This window comes from Chelmon rostratus, chromosome 8, assembly GCF_017976325.1.
Source record: "Chelmon rostratus isolate fCheRos1 chromosome 8, fCheRos1.pri, whole genome shotgun sequence".
Lineage (NCBI taxonomy): Eukaryota > Metazoa > Chordata > Actinopteri > Chaetodontiformes > Chaetodontidae > Chelmon > Chelmon rostratus.
This window is the reverse complement of record NC_055665.1, coordinates 2,417,442-2,434,880: the sequence shown is the minus strand read 5'-3', so window position 1 is coordinate 2,434,880 and position 17,439 is coordinate 2,417,442. Positions and strand designations below refer to the sequence as shown.

Genomic DNA, 17,439 nt, shown 5'->3' with positions numbered 1-17,439 from the left:
TGTGTGTGTGTATGTGTGTGTGTGGAGGCCTGGGGGGGGGGGGTCACTTGTACTAATGGATAACAGGAGAGACAGAAGGACATGACCTTGGCAAAAAATGTGAATATATATATAAAAATATGAATGATTTGGAGTTAAGGATCTAACACACTGGACTGGTCCTTGAAACAGTTTCACAGCTGCTCAAGAGCCAATGAAGAGCGGACGAATCAGACTGATAACAGCTTAAAAAGAAGCTTTTTGTAGCAATTTTAGTACATGAGCAGACTGCAGTCATGCAGTCGGAATGATGCTGCAACGTGTTGTAGCAGTTTGAGGTTCGTGTCTGATGAGTCTGTAATCTTCATCATTACAAACTCTAACCTGATAGTTCAGGGACCATCAGAAAATCCGGCCTCTGGAACTCTTTTTTGTTTCCAGGAACCAAACCTGAACCCAGTTCCTGAGGTGGAAATGCTTGTAAAGTTCCTGGAAGGGTTCCCGCTTGCAAAGGGGCAGATTGTCGAGCAGATACACTAATCTATCGATTGTCTCTTTCCTCGCTGTTTCCATCTCGCCATCCACAGCGTCGCGCTGTTTGTCCCCCACGATCAACCAGGACAAGCAACCTCAAGCAAAACTGGCAGTCATAAAAAATGCAGTCATCAATCGATCAGTTATATCATGGCAATAATTAACATCAAAACATACCAACAACCTAGAAAACATCTTCATTCAGAAAGGTGATGGCGCGAGTGCAAAGACATTTGTGGGTCTCGAGCGTAAAACCGCCTCTTTAAAGGATGATTTTGACTGACTGTGGATCATCTGGGCCTTCGTAGCACCTGCTGTGCATGTGACGCGTTTCACCAGCTGCTAACCTCTGTGCTCTGAACCCCCCCTCTTTCATTTATAGACAGGAGTGAGATGGATGGTTCTGTGGTCACATGATCTTCTGGGTGGTTTTAATCCTGATCTGAGGTCTAATAAGGTTGGACTGAGACTGGAGCCTCACATAGACTTTAGATGCTATAGTTACTGCCTGTATCAGCATTTCCAGAATATTGACTCCAGCTCGTGTTCACACAGAACGTTTCTGGTAGATTTCTGGGTGAAGGGATATTTTGTCCTCTTTTTCTGGCCTTTATCTACTTTCTTTTCCCTTTTGCTTATTTTATTTATCTATCGTCTCTTTCCATCTCTGTCCCTCTCCTCCCTCCTCCTCCTCCGTCATGACTTCATCTGTCCTCGGTGCGGTTGGGGTTTAGCTGGAGCGCTGCTGCTATATTAAACCGCCCCGGTTTATTTTCGCCCTGCTTTGATCCATCCTCGTTAGGGCCGCCTGCCGCAGTGCCGCAGAGCCTCGAGACCCGCCAGCCTCCACTTTATAAACCCTCACAGTGCGTAAAATAAAACACACACACAGCGTGTGGATAAAATCAGCAATAAAAGCCGGGTGTGAAAGTGGAGCGGATTAAACCGGCTCAGGTTCTGTCCAGTCCCACGCTGCAGTTAGCGGCGATGACGGATACGGCGCGCAGTGTTTCTGAGGGTGGCGGGAGGGCCGTTCAGCTGGTGTGAAAATTCACAGCTAAACCGTGAAGATTGGGTCACTTTCTGCTCCGAAGCTGCAGACTGATGACAGCTCTGATAGCAGAGCTCTGACGGGCGGATCAGGTGGAACATTTCTGGTCCAGGTTTGGTTATTTTTGGCCGTGCAGCAGCGTCGCTCTATGGATGACCGTGTCAACAGATACTGAATGAACTGCCATTAAAACTCCACACTGTTCACTGACCCTGAAGATGAATTCTAACAGTTTTGCTGATTGTTTGACTTTTCGTCGTGTCAAATGACCTTTCGTTGACCAAATGACCTTTCGTTGACCAAATACCTGCAAAAACACCTGTATGTGTTCACATCACATGTGATCAAGCCGGTCCCAGCGTTTGAGTGTTAAACTCTTTATGAATAAGACTCATCTCCTCCGTTCTCCCCTGTTTCCTCTGTGTGCTGCAGGAGGGGAAGGCCGACTGTAAGCAGGAGAAATGTCCTCTGGTCTCTGAGGACTGCGCTCTGGTGGTCAAACAGACTGGAGCCTGCTGTGAGAGGTGTAAAGGTAAGACACACACACATCTTAATATTCATCATTTCATTACTTTCAGTTGTCTTTGATTCTCCAAAATGACAAAAACACAAACGTTCTTTAGTTTATTCGACCGTGAAACTGCAACAGTGATAATAATAATGAAGCTGGGATGGTTTATTATAGGACGGCAGCATGTGCAGCTGCACTAATAACAGACTGTAATAACACATCAGAACAAAAACATAGATGCTAACCAGACACACACACACACACACACACCATTCAGGAACCACTTTATGTACAGTGCAGAAACAGCCAGGCCTAAATACGACCTGTGGGAGTAAAGATATATTATTTACCTCACATATACATTCTCTCTCTCACCCACGCACACACACACACACACACACACACACACAAAGCTGCTGGTGGATGGGACCAGAGAAATACTACGGTTGTTTTTATGAGCCAGACACTCTTTAATATACCTTCATCTCTTAGATCCTCATCCTCACCTCACACAGGCTGTATGTGCAGGTTTGCATATATATGGTTTTCTGTGTATTTTTCTGTCTGTTCCTGGAAGCCGCTGCTTTCCATCCATTTCCAAATCTATTAGCAGACTGTTAAAGAGCGCCTTGAACAGTGTAACCCAATAATGAAAATGTAACTTTGAAGAAAGATTATTCCAAAATACGAAAGACTGAGGACTTTTCTATGAAATAGTTTTCTATGTTGTATTTCCCATTGACATCCACACAAATTACCTTCATCGCTCAGTAGATTCAAACCCCGAATGAAAGTAAGGAGCCACTTTAAAGTCCTCACTGAGGATGTTTCTGTTCTTTCTGTCTTTGTGAAGCTATAGAAATATAAACACACACACACACACACACACACACACAGCTCCCAGCTGTCAGCAGGGGTGCGGCCCCTTTTGTTTGCGGTTCTGCGTTTTTACGATGCGGCACTTCATTAAGAGACATGGAACGAGCTCAACTCGGACATGGAAAGCCCCTCGTCGCCACGGAAACCCGTGTTAGTTTTCTATTGTGCGGTTGACTTGTGGCCTCTGTGACCAAGTTTAGGACCCCTGTGTGTCTTTGCTCTGGAAAACACCAACTCCTACATGTCATATCGCTGTTTTCTCACTTTGATGAAATCATACACAGTTAAAGAGACTCACAGCCAGACTGGACCCGTTTATTGGGAACAATTTACTTTAACATCGCCTTAATTAACCAGTTAATGTTACGTAAGAGGGTCGAGGCTTGAAGTGTTTTCAAAATAGAGACTAAAAACCGAACATGATGAAGACGCTTTGGACTCAGACCTTAAAGAACCAATAGAACGTCCAAACATGCACATTCATTTAAATAATGTTTAAATCCATGAACCAGAGGAAAGAAGAGGAGGACTCGAGTCTCTGACGCGAGTCTCTGACCCGAGTCTCTGACCTGAGTCTCTGACTCGAGTCTCTGACCGAGTCTCTGACCGAGTCTCATACGTGAGTCTCTGACCCGAGTCTCTGACCTGAGTCTCTGACCTGAGTCTCTGATGCGAGCCTCTGACACGAGTCTCTGAGGCAAGCCTCTGATGCGAGTCTCCTCCCCGAGTGTCTGATGCTAGCCTCTGACACGAGCTTCTGGCGTGAGTCTCTGACCCGAATCTCTGACGCGAGTCTCTGACACGAGTCTCTGACCCGAGTCTCCGACGCAAGCCTCTGATGCGAGCCTCTGACGCGAGTCTCTGACGCGAGTCTCTGAAGCGAGTCTCTGAAGCAAGCCTCTGATGCGAGTCTCTGACACGAGCCTCTGACGCGAGTCTCTGACGCGAGTCTCTGAAGCAAGCCTCTGATGCGAGTCTCTGACGCTAGTCTCTGACTCGAGTCTCTGATGCCAGTCTCCTCCCCGAGTCTCTGACCCGAGCTTCTGACCCGAGCCTCTGATGCGAGCCTCTGATGCTAGTCTCTGACCCGAGTCTCTGACCCGAGTCTCTGACCCGAGTCTCTGACCCGAGCCTCCGACGCAAGTCTCTGATGCGAGTCTCTGACCCGAGTCTCTGATGCGAGTCTCCGACCCGAGTCTCTGATGCGAGTCTCTGACCCAAGTCTCTGACGCGAGTCTCTGACGCGAGCCTCTGACGCGAGTCTCCGACACGAGTCTCTGAGGGATCTCTCGTCTTCTGATCTGAAGACGCTGTTTGTCCTCCTCTGCAGTGATTCAGCATCAGAGGGTTTGTTTTCCACTGAAGAAAGCAGATCAATGGCTGTGATCAGGTTTCATCGTATGGAAAGTTAAACATTGATCTGAGACCACTTACTGTAAACGGGATGAAATGAATAGGCTGTTCATTTAGAGCCGAGTGGACGGGTCAGTGCGAGTCTCCCAGTGATGGACCCACAGCCAACGATCAGCTGATTCTTCCCTCCTCTCAGCTCTGCAGAGAGTTTTAGCTGCTCTCAGCTCATAGTTTCGGTTTTACTGCACAATTAATCGTTTTCTTTTCTCGTTAATATTTTACGCAGCAGGCGGCTGTTCTCGCTGTCCACAAACCGGAAAACGAGCTGAAAATGAAGCAGCTAAAGAGTCAGATATCTTTTCTCTAGAGACCAGAAACAGCTAAAATGAGAATGAATATTGGTCTTACATTCATCAGGTGGTCAGAATGAAGGCTAATGTTGCTCTGTCTCTGCTGGATGTGTAATCCAGTAACACGTTCTCCACATTAAGGTACAAAGTGAGCGCTAATGGTGGCCAAAAAAGCAGCTAATGCTGCCCTGATAAAATAAATTCTAGAGTAGGTTTCTGTAGTTTGACTTGGAACTAAACTTGGCTAAATACACAAAAAAACGTCTCTTTATTATTTTACACCATAAATGACTATTAGAAAAATCCTTTATCGACTGAATGTAAGTTTCTGTTCAATAATGACGAGGTATTGGCATCATATTTTGTTTGTTTGCCTAAATAAATAAATGAATGCATTGATCTGAATGTGATGAATGTCATATTCTGTGTTTGCCGTCGTCTTTCATGATGACTGGATCGCTCTTCCTCTCTCAGGCTGCATGTTGGATGGACGATCTTACAACAGCTCAGTGTCCTGGACCAGCTCCACCAAACCCTGCATAACCAGACGCTGTCAGGTGTGTGTGTGTGTGTGTGCGTGTGTGTGTGTGAGCAGATGAGCGGTGAAGCGAGCAGACTGTTGTTTCAGCTCAGACGTCATGTGGAAACCTGTGACGTCAGATTAGAAACAACACAAGAGGAGGGACGAGTGGGGGAGGAGAACAGAGGTGTGGGAGGTGGGAGGAAGGGAGGAAGGAAGGAGGGAAGGAGGGAGGAACAAGAGGCAAGAGGAAGGAAATAGAAAGAGATAGGGAAGGATGTAAAGGAGGGGTTTGGAACAAAAAATGGACAGGAAGGAAATAACAAATGAGAAAGAAAAGAAAAGGGAAAAGATAAAGGAGAGTGTAGGCAGGTAAGGAAGGAAAACCAGAAGGAGAACTAGGCAAGGAAGAAGGAAATGTGTGTCACATGGTAAGGAAAATAAACAACGAATAAGATAAAAGGCATCAAATATCAGGAAAAAGGCAGGAAGGAAGACAAGAGTGGCAAACGTGAAGAAAGTGTTCAAACTGAAGACGTGATTTTCCTGCTGGTTGTGACAGGAAGGTGTCATCACTGAGGCGGAGGTGCAGTGCGTCGTCCACTGCAAGAACCCCAAAATCCACCCGAAGAAGTGCTGCCCCACCTGCCCCAGTGAGTGCAAACCGAGTGTCCATACTGTCACACACACCTGCTTCATATTAGAGAAGTTTTACGTCTTCATCTCCAAACCTCTGAGAGCTTTCAGATGTGTGCAGCTTTTAATGTATTTAATGACTGAGCTACTTTGAATTTAATTCAGCTTTCTGTCCTGAGATGAAACTTTGAGTCATTACTTGATATATTTTAGTGTTTTAATGATCTTTTAGACATTCATCGAGCAGGATAAATTCAGAATAACAGGCGTAGACAAATCATTTTACGGTTTGGAAATGATGCTACAGACAGCAGTAAAAGCAAGAATAAAGAAGAAGACGTGGAAAAGCATAAAGATAAAAATCAATAAGAAATAAAAAAATCATTATCATGTACATCATGTACAGAAAGTGTATAAAAACAAAGTCGCCTTCAGAGGAATGGGTCAGTTTCTCATTAACATTTTGAATTGCACTTCTCCTCCTGCAGGTTGCATCTTTGAGGGTCGACTGTACAAAGAGAAGGAGGAGTTCAGTCCAGAGGGCAAACCCTGCATCAAGTGCACGTGCACTGTGAGCGTGCACACACACACACACACACACACACGTTTACAAACTGACGGGTGTTTGTGAGCGCAGCCTCTCTCCTCTAAATAAGTTAGCTATGGAGTCTTGTGGGAGTCACAAACGTTTGGTTGGAAAAACATCCTCTTCCTGATTTTCTCCTCCCTTCTTCCTCCCTTTCTGTGTCCCCCCTCCTCCCCCATTAGACAAACTAACCCTACAGGTATGACCATAAACACATTACAGCATTAATGTGCTTGCACCTTGTTGGAGCGACCTGTAGACTTGTTAACACACACGCACACACACACACACACACACACACACACACACACACACACACACACACCAGTATTCTGCAGACACTTAGGTGCAGAATTTTGTTCTTTGTTATTTCCTTCTCTGTTTTTCTGAGCATTCAAATTAAAAACATTTGTACAGCTAAACTTTATTTTGTCAATGCACATTAAAACTTTTTATTTCAGTTGAATTAAAGTTGAAATATAATATTTAATAATTCGGTGTTCTTAATGATTCACATAAACCAGAAAGGTCATGCAATGAACTGGCTGCAGAAGTTTTTGCATATACAAATACTTGCAGTATATAGTTTATTTATGTGGAGTCAATTAACAACGGTGAAGTCTTTCTTTTCACTTATTTTTGGTCATAATAAGATTTCCACATAAGCCACAAAACAACCTTCCCAAATATTAACCAGATGAAACATAAAAATTTCAATTATTTGTCAAGAAATGTTACCAAAACACATAAACTCCTCAAACAAACCGTGTTTTTATTTATTTATTATAGTAAGTGAATGTTGATTTTCTCACCTGGATGAGAAATCTGGAAGAATTTCCTGCATGAAACTGGCTTCACGTTCGCTAAACAGTGTTTTCTCGCTGTTTCAGGGAGGCCGGACTCTCTGCATGAGGGAGGTGTGTCCTGTCCTCTCCTGCCCCGCCCACCTCAGCCACACCCCGCCTGGACACTGCTGTCCCAGATGTCTCGGTAAAGACCAGCTGATGCTGATGTTCAACATGTTTGTTTCATGTTTAGCATCTTTTGTTTCCTGTTTCCTCCATCACTCATCACAACTGTAGTTTCCATCTTTATGTTGAAACACTGCTCACATGAGGTACAGTGTCTGAACGCATGTTAACGCAACATAACATCTTTGACTCTCTCCTCCTCCTCCTCCTCCTCCTCCTCCTCCTTCAGGTCAGAGGAAGGTCTTCGATCTGTCTTTAGGAAGCTGTCTGTTCCACAGCGAAGTTTACGAGAACGGCGCTTACTTCATTCATGACAACTGCACCACCTGCACCTGCAAGGTATCGGCCAGGATGTGAAACGCTCCTCCTCTTCCTCCTCCGTCATCACCACAGCAATGAAGACCCTGCGTTGCTTTTATCTCTTTGTTTGTTTGACCGTCGCTTGCTCTTCTTCCCAGGATTCCACGGTGGTGTGCAAGAGGCGGTGCTCCCGGCCAGGGAGTTGCCATGGAGACCAGTGCTGCGAGGAGTGCTTGTCCTACGTGAAGGTGGAGGAGGTGAAGTACTGCAGAGTCCGGAACAAGATCTACAGGGTGAGAAGGCAGAGTGGGTCCTGGAGGGATGACGGGTGGATGAAGAGATGGAGATAGATGGATGACAAGTGGACTGATGGGTGGACGATGGATAGACTGATGGATGAATAGTTGTTAGGGAGATGGATGGACAAATGGATGGATGAATGAATATAGAGTAGACAGATGGATAGATACATGGATGAAGAGAAGATGGATGAGTGATGGATGGATGAATGATAGATGGATAGATTGACGGTCAGACAGATGGGCGGATTGACAGATAGGCAGACAGACGGATGGATGTAGGGATGGATGGATGGATGATGGATGGACAGACAGAAGGATGGATGGATGTAGGGATGGATGGATGGATGATGGATGACAGAAAGAAGGATGGATGGATGTAGGGATGGATGGATGGATGATGGATGGACAGACAGAAGGATGAATGGATGTAGGGATGGATGGATGAAGGAATGGATGGATGGATGGATAGACAGACGGATGGATGTAGGGATGGATGGATGGATGATGGATGGATGGACAGACGGATGGATGTATCGATGGATGGATGGATGATGGACAGACAGACAGACAGACAGATGGATGAACGGACAGACGGATGGGTGGATGGACGGACAGACAGACAGATGGATGAACGGACAGACAGATGGGTGGATGGACAGACAGACAGACAGACAGACAGACAGACAGGTGGATGAACGGACAGACGGATGGGTGGATGGACAGACAGACAGACAGACAGGTGGATGACGGTTGCTGTGTCTGTATCTGGACAGTCAGATTCTGATCCTGGTGTTCTTCGTCCGTCCTGCAGGAAGGAGACATGTGGTCGTCCGTTAACTGCACTCTCTGTGCCTGCGTCAAAGGAAGCATCGAGTGTCGGCCCAAACAGTGTGTACCAATCACCAGCTGCCCCTCGGTGAGTGACAGGCCCGCCGGCCAATCAGCGGCTCACACCCATCCATCGCGCCATCAAAGCTGTTATCGGACGACAGCCCACCGGCTCTGTCTCTGTCACTCCACTTTATCTGTTTTCCTCCCTCTCTGTTCGGTCTCACACTTTACAGCCCATGACTAACTGCCTCATCTGCACATCACATGCGTGACGTCTCAAGACAGCGACCGTCCTCTGATTTACTGGCGGAGCGGCCATAACTGTTTCAGTCAAATTCAACCGTTTCACCTAAAAAAAAAAAAAAAAAAACAGAGAGTTAATGTGAACCAAAAGGCTGAACTGTAAAAGCAACGAGGCTGGTTGTCCCCCTTCATCATATCCTCCTCCTCCAAACCAAAACGAAGACTGTCACAGGGAATTCAGTCATTTAGCTAAAAATACAGATATTTAAAAACTTTATTTTGCTGTTTCTTGTGCAATGCAGCTCAGCTTGATACTGCATTATTAGGAGACATGACAGATTTATCCAGTGACGTCATGTCAGATCTAAGAAGTGAAAGGTTTCCCTCAGGAGATCTGGGTCTTGATAAGACACACAGTCACTTTGCAGGACCTTTCTGTAATCGTGAGCTTTCTGCTCTACAGCAGTAAGATCAGCGCCGTCATGCGCAGCTGAAGCGTGGCGTTAGCTGACAAACGCTCTGGGAACTGCTGGCAGGAGCCGAGTTTGAGCTGCGTTCACCTGTCGCGCAGGTCGCCGGGGGGTCATCTGTCGGCCGGTGGGTGATGGAGTGGATTCCTTGCATGCCTCCGGCCGCTGGCGGTCACGCAGTCAAAGCCGGCGTCAGCGTTAGTCCAAGTTCACACGCTTCCAGCGGTTACAACAAGCCCTCACCTGTTGTTTGTGGTCAGAACAGGCGACTACAGGGTGATGTAGGTGGTCTGCAGTCGGTTTCGTCTCCAGTGAAAACACATTTTTACTCGCTACATGCTGCTGTTTCGCATTTTTATATTTTTCAACAGTGCGTTTTTTTACTTAGTTTGGGAGCAGCATCTTGAAATAAACATTCATGATATGTCTAATCATTGGGGCCTGTTTAATTGCTGGGAGTTTAGAAATCGCTTCATCTTCACGACCATGAGACAGCTGGGCTTCTTTAATCTAACGAGGTTAATGGGTTTGTGTCATAATGATGAAGTTTACAGCACGGATAATAATAATTTGAACACAGCATCTTAAAACATGACAGACAATGTGAAACGCTCTCACACTGAACTCTTAAAGCATCATATCACCACGTCCCACATGGACCGAGTGGCGGCCTCCAGGGCCGAGAAATGAAGCCGGCTCCTTGAACTGATTTGTTGGAGGCCTCCTGCCTTCCAACACTGTTTTCAGTGTTCTGGTTCCCTCACAGGGCTCCGGTCTCAATGAGAGACTCATTGTTCTGGTATCTATGATCCTGTAGGTGGAAACTGTGTTGCTCTAAGTTCTGCAGTTGTGAAGGAAGCTGCTGTTTTATTAAATTCAATGTGCACGATCAACTTTTATCCTCTTGAACCTCAGGTTACTTACGGTTACAAATGCTTCATGGTTACGTGGAGGCAAGGAAAGTTAAGGGGAAGTTGAGGTGCTTAACTATTGTAAAAAGCCAATATTAATTGTTGGTCTGATTCATTGGACTCCACATGCATGCACCCCCTCACCTCCTGTACACACATACATCATGTAATTGAGAAATGTGCAGTATGGATGTAATTCCTGGAGACTGGGCTGGTTCAGTTCTGGCTCGAACGCGTACTTGATCGCTCCTGGCAAAACCAAAACGCTCACGCACTCACCTGTCGCTCCGCTTCACAACCTGCAAACAGTTTAAAACTAAAACGAGGTAACACACGAACTCGCACACACCTGTCCCCAGTTATCATGAGCGTGACTCTCTCACAGAGGTCACTACAGTCCACCTCAGCTCTCTCTCTGTCACACACACACACACACACACACACACACACACTCATCCTGCGGTCAGCGGCAGGTCGGCAGAGTGTGTGCGTCCCTTTGGAGACAGTATGTCTCTGAAAAGCCTTTTGTCTGTGTGACGTTTGAGTGACAGCAAAGAAGAGGTTCCCTATATTTAGGCCCATGAAAACCAATCTCTGTCACTGAGTGTGTGTGTGTGTGTGTGTGTTAGAGAGACAGAAAGAGAGTGTGTGTGCTTGTGTGTGTCCTCGGTTTGTGAAAAGGCAGCCCTCTTCAAAGAGAGAGATTGCCCTTTGTGTAGAGGTTAGGCCTCTGGAGTGTGTATTGAGTGTACGGAGGACGTCTGTATGTGATGACAGATGAGTGGTGTGTGTGTGTGTGTGTGTGTGTGTGTGAGACAGGAAAAAAGAGTGTGTGTATGTGCGAATAAAGGGCTTCCCTGAGGCAACAAAACTGTGTGAAAGAGTCCTCTGATCTGCACCTCTGATGGAAGCTGAAACATACTGTACACACACACACACACACACACACACACACACACAGAGTTTCCTGTTACACAGACAGAATTCAGCGCTTGAAGCTTTGTGCTCGTCCTGGTCTGACTGTGAAATTATCAAAATGGAAACTTTTCGTCCGTTTCTATGTTTCATCTAATTTATGTTCCGTCCGTCTGAGTGACAGCGTGAGAACAGACCTGTCGCCTTCGTCAGCTGACCGCTCACATGATGGATCTTCACTGCGCGTCAACCAGACTTTTTAGCTCTTAACTGTCATTTTGAGTTGTTGTTGATGTGCTGATGGGAAAAGCTTGAAAAGGTGTGTTTGATTTGATGTCACGTGCTTTTTTTCATCCTCAAATCAAACCTGGAGGATGAAAAAACTGTCCCCCTCCCACAGTTTCCGACCCGCTCGCGATCAGTCTGCATCCCATCAAAGCATTTCTGTTCTTCTTCCGTCACGTATCGTGTTCACATGTGTGTCTGTGCCTCGTCTCCTGCAGAATAAGATCCTGAACAGGACCGGCTGCTGTCCAGTTTGCACTGAAAGTGAGTAAGTCCTCCTCACCCCTCCAGCTTCCTCGTCCCCAGAGAGTTCACGCATCCTTCAGTGATCACAGAAAGTCTTGAAGTTGAGGCCTTAAATAGCTTAAATATATTCATGAAAGTCTGTTTGTAATTAAAATTGTGTCTTGATGCAGTATTGAATCTATGAATCATCCTTCTCAAGGATAATGAACACAGATCGAGCCTCTGCAGCCTCAGCTGAGCATTTCCCATGAACTCCAGTCCAGACTGTGGTTTGCCCTCGGGTCATTTTGCTTCGCTTTTTGGCTGCGACCTGCGGCAAAAGTCAACAAAAGTGGCTGTAAATGCACCATTTCAGGACTACAGAGACTCCATAAACCTCACTTCTTTATAATGTGGAGTTTAGTTCAGCTGGTAAAGCAAACATTTTACCACAGCACAGATCCGCTCCTGACTGAGTCAGATTAGTGCCTCACAATTCAACATTCGTCATTAATGATCCTTTTGCTGCTGGCTGTCAGGCATCAACTTGAATTTTGGGTTTTTTCTTTGATTTGCCGAGACGACAGAAACATCTCCTGCTGTGTCCCACGGCTGGTTTTTAAAACCACCGAAGTTCAAACGCAGCCATTTTTCCAAAGCTTATTTCTTTAGCCTTTTGCTCGTTTTTTAATGATACTTTTACATTCATGCTATTATTCCTAAAATAACAACACAACCTTTTCTAGTTGTAGAGTTTCCAAAATTGGCCGAATGGAGCATTTTCTGATGAAGATATGTGGGATATGCTGATATTATTCAGGTTCTTTGGACGTGCAACATCAGTTTGTGACACTTTGCCTTTGGCCTGTTGCGTTGTAAACCAACAAACTAGCCAACAGTTTGAGGTAGAGCTCAACAGCTGGGGTAGAGATTCATGCACGCGAGTATGCACGGCTGCATGTAAACTGGAGTATTAGTGGAATATTCATTTTCATTAGCCATAAACAGCTGAGGAGGAATACTGTCTTTCTTGGAATGAAGGTAAAAACAGAATATTTTTTACTCCATCGTCACCCCTCTCTGTCTGCGCTGCTGTCCCTCTGCAGAGCCAGGTGTATGCACAGTGTTTGGCGACCCTCACTACAACACCTTCGACGGCAGGACCTTTAACTTTCAGGGAACCTGTCAGTACGTCCTGACTCGTGACTGTGGCGGCGCCCCCTCTGGAGGACCAGGAAACACCATCAACGTCAACAGCCCAGACTCCAGTTTCATGGTAGGACAGAAGTTTGGGAAAGCAGAAAACAGTGACATGTAGATGAACAGATTTGTTTGTTCTCTGATTTCAGCCTCTTAAATGTGGATATTTTCTGGTTTCTTCCTCTGTGACAGTAAACTTATTATCTTCGGGTTGTGGACAAAACAAGACATTTGAGGGTGTCGTGTTGATCTACTGTGAAACACTGATCGACATTTTAAACCATTTTCTAGACTAAATCAATGCCGATTTCATTAACCGACAGTGCAAATAATCGTTAGTTGCAGCCCTGAGCTTGTTAGCTCAGATGTTAGCCACCAAAACATCCAGATCAGATGTGTTTTGTTCAGATTTAGGAAACTGTGCAATGCCAAACACATCCAGCGCCGGTCGCTCTGCACCCAGCTGTTGTTGGTTAGCTGCAGTAGCATGAATTTGTAAATAAATATTTTTAGGCATTTTATATTTATTTCAAAAATGTCAAACTAATTCACGTCCATTTAAATCAACACTTCGACGAATCAGAGCTGGAGCTGTATTTTCCGTCACGTTCCCAGGTGCTGGTGAAGAACGACGCCCGGCGGACTCGCTCCTTCTCCTGGACTCAGTCTGTCGAGATCAGGCTGGGAGGTTTGATCCTGAGTCTGCACCAGCACCTGACGGTCCGGAGGAACGGCACCCGCATCGCCCTGCCCTACCACGGCCCCGGGGTGCACATCGACCTGGACGGATACCTGCTCAAGCTCACCACCATCGCAGGTCAGCACACGACGCTCTGACAATCAACGTGTTGATTTATTGATATTCATAGTGTAGGCCAGTGGATCACCAGCCTTCATGTCCCCCTCACGTCATTTTTAATGAGTAATTTAAAGGATAACTTTCGTTTTTTACAACCTGGACCTTATTTCTAGCATTAAATACGACCATTTACTCACCCAGACAACTTTGGTGGCATTTGGAGTCATTTTGAAGAAATTAGCCCCAGAGGAGCGGCGCGTATATCCGTATAATGCGAGTACTCGGGGCATCCATGCGCAGCCTCTATATAACACATAATCTGCGGCGAAACTCGTTCATATTCCAATATTTTGTTATGATATGCTGGTGCTATTCCCCTCTGAGCCGGCGGTCGGCTAGTTTAGCTGTAGTTTGGCACAGCTATGGTTCATTACTGCGTATTTCCAAATTCCAAATTTCCCTCCCTCTGCCTCCGCATCCTCCTTTCAACGAGCTCCTCGTCCGTGTACTCTGGCTCGAAACGGTGAGGACGTCCATCGTAAACAAAGTCATCGTCCACCACCTCAGACTCAGAAAAATATTCACCCATTTTGTAAAAAATAACAGTAGCAAACTACAGCTAAACTAGCCGACCGCCGCAGAGTTAGCCGTGTTGAGGCTGTCTGCTTCGGAAATGACATCATCCACGTCAGAGGTAGTTGCCTAGAGACGCCGGATGTTGATAACATGCCACCACGGGCTCAGAGGGGAATAGCACCAGCATATCAGAACAAAATATTGGAACATGAACCAGTTTTGCCGCAGATTATGTGTTATATAGAGGCTGCGCATGGATGCCCCGAGTACTCGCATTATACGGATATACGCGCCGCTCCTCTGGGGCTAATTTCTTCAAAACGACTCCAAATGCCACCAAAGTTGTCTGGGTGAGTAAATGGTCGCATTTAATGCTAGAAATAAGGTCCAGGTTGTAAAAAAACTAAAGTTATCCTTTAAGTGTGAATGTAATGAATTAATTTGTTTTTTTTTAAGTTTATTATTAATCCTGAGAAAAAACTGAAAGTGAATGATTGCACATCGTTAACTCCATCAGAAACCACAGCTGTCAAATAATAACTTACAGCGAATGATCTTTGACATTCAGAACACACAAAATGCACTTACCTCTGTTTGTTGGCTGGAGTGTTACTGTCCCATCAAACATCAACCTTCGCCTCCTCCCTCGACGTCCTCCTGCAGGTCTGGAGATCACATGGGACGGCGACAGCTTTGTGGAGGTCGTGGCCGCCCCTCACCTGCGCGGCCGCCTCTGCGGCCTTTGCGGCAACTACAACGGCCACAAGCGCGACGACACCATGGGAGGCGACGGCCACTTCAAGTTCGACGTGGACGAGTTCGCCGAGTCGTGGCGAGTCGAGGGAAACGAGGTTTGCTCCCAGCAGCCCCCGCCCCGCCGGCCGACGTCCTTCCTGTGCCCCGGCAGCGTCAAAGTCAAGTTCCGCGCCCACCGCGAGTGCCAGAAGATAAAGGCGTGGGAGTTTCAGAAGTGCCACCGTGTGGTTGACTTCGCCCCTTTCTACAGGTCAGAGTCCCACTCTGAGAGGATGATGCAAATAAATGTTCTGAAAGTACTGATTTATTTAAATTACCTCAAATAACCTACAATTTATGAAGAAAGTGATGACATGAGCTCTATCAGCAGGTTCAGGACCTCTTAGTTGTTAAGGTAGACATGACTACACCTTTATGTGAAGGATTTGGGTTGATGTTGAGGATCGGGGGTCTTGCGTGTTGTTAATTGTCCTTACTCGTCTTAACCTTACATCTAAACCTCATGGCAGAGAGGAGCAGCCAAAAGGGCCGAGGTACAAAGTCTGACAAAGTGTGTGAATCGTCCCGCTCTCTGTAGGTCGTGTGTGACGGACATGTGCGAGTGTCCAGTCCATAAAAACTGCTACTGTGAGTCCTTCATCGCCTACAGCCGAGCCTGCGAGAGGGAGGGGGTGCCTGTTCTCTGGAGGCCCGACACCGCCTGCATGGGTGAGTGACGGCGCTCGCGTCCTGATTACGGGACAGTCTTACGTGAGACGAACAGTCACACTCATGAACGTATACAGTCGTTAAACGATCATCAGTCCATCAAATGCATCAGTAACCAGATTCACATGAACAGTATTTGACTGATTGACCTTCTCCGCCCCCCCCTTCAGCCACTCAGTGTAAACACGGCGCTGTGTACGACACCTGCGGACCGGGCTGCACCAAAACCTGCGACAACTGGAACGAGATCGGACCGTGCCACAAGCCCTGCGTGGCCGGCTGCCACTGCCCCGCCAACCTGGTGCTGTTCCAGGGACGCTGCATCAAACCCATAGCCTGCCCCGGACGGTGACCCTCGTGATCCAGGTGGGAGAAGGGGGGTGACGGGGATAGGTTATTCTGGGACTGTTATTTCTGGTATCGCGATTAGTGGGAAAAACAAACCGAGAAGAGTTCGGGGGGGACACAAAAGGGTCTCAAGTCGGCAGGTCAGCTGCGACGAGGTACTCAGGGTCCATACTTTTGCGAGGAGGCGTTGCAGAGACTTCGACGTTAGAGATGAGCTGCGGACTGAGGGGACACTCAGTGGATGAAAGGCTGAACCTCGCCACACATTCAGCTCCTGACGTCCTCGTGGCTCTCGTAGCACCGAGTACAGTCACAATACCAGTCACCACCACCAGGGGCGCTCATTTCAGTCTTGCGGAGGAGGAACTGATCTCAAGGGAAAACTGAAACCAGGGCCCCTTTTTCAGAGGTTTCATCGTCCGGGGAAGGTTTGTCCACGCTGCCATGGACCCTCAGGAAGAAGTTTGGGCCAGTGGACTCCTGTTTGAGCCAACATGGCGCCCAGATTTCTCTCACAAACACTCCAAAGTGGGAAACTGAGCATCTGCATTGTGAATACAGAGATTCAAAGCGGAGAAACTCTCTGATGCATCATATCAAACTGCCTCTATTCCATCATTTCATACTGTAAGCTAGCCAGATTTATATGAAAGACAGACAGCTTTTATATTATTATTGTTCTAATTATTATTATTATTATTATTTGTTGTTGATGTTGTTAATTTATATATCGGTCAGATGACATGTCGTAGCAAGAGCCAGAATCATGAATATAATTGCGTTATAAATGATTTAAAGGGAAACAAAAGCTATTTATGTATTTGTTGTGTACTTTTGTGTTACTGTTTGAAGAGAAATGCCCAAATGTGACTCAGTTGTTGCACCATCGCAGGGAAAAAGTACTGTATTGTGTTATGCTCCGTGTACAGGTTGTTGTGGTTCGTCTCAAACTGAAGGTGTTCATCTGAGCATATGTTTCACTTGACAATAATTATTTAAGACCAGCAATATAATCGTTTCTCGACTCCCGACTGCTGTCTTTACTTTCCAGAGTGGTAAAACCTTCAATATTGTGGCAGAAGAAAGTACCAGCACGGTTATTTTTCTGACTTTTCTCAAACCTTATAACATATTTCTTGTGAAACATTGTTTACTGGCCGAGAGGGGGAAATTACTCTTTGATTGAACTGCTCACGACCA

General features: G+C 46.3%; 1 protein-coding gene across 2 annotated transcripts in view; it reads left to right on the top strand.

Annotated features, from left to right (window-relative positions):
- bmper (BMP binding endothelial regulator) overlaps nt 1–17,263 on the top strand; it is a 28,558-nt gene extending 11,295 nt beyond the window's left edge. For both annotated transcript variants that reach the window (XM_041942189.1, XM_041942190.1), the window contains 14 exons: nt 1,997–2,096; nt 5,132–5,214; nt 5,740–5,830; nt 6,302–6,384; nt 7,290–7,389; nt 7,600–7,709; nt 7,829–7,963; nt 8,784–8,888; nt 11,846–11,891; nt 12,959–13,128; nt 13,668–13,869; nt 15,091–15,433; nt 15,761–15,891; nt 16,062–17,263. In XM_041942189.1, coding sequence (XP_041798123.1) covers nt 1,997–2,096; nt 5,132–5,214; nt 5,740–5,830; nt 6,302–6,384; nt 7,290–7,389; nt 7,600–7,709; nt 7,829–7,963; nt 8,784–8,888; nt 11,846–11,891; nt 12,959–13,128; nt 13,668–13,869; nt 15,091–15,433; nt 15,761–15,891; nt 16,062–16,243 — 1,881 coding nt within the window. In that variant the 3' untranslated portion in view covers nt 16,244–17,263. The remainder of the gene's footprint in view (nt 1–1,996; nt 2,097–5,131; nt 5,215–5,739; nt 5,831–6,301; nt 6,385–7,289; nt 7,390–7,599; nt 7,710–7,828; nt 7,964–8,783; nt 8,889–11,845; nt 11,892–12,958; nt 13,129–13,667; nt 13,870–15,090; nt 15,434–15,760; nt 15,892–16,061) is intronic.
- Nucleotides 17,264–17,439: the final 176 nt, after the last annotated feature.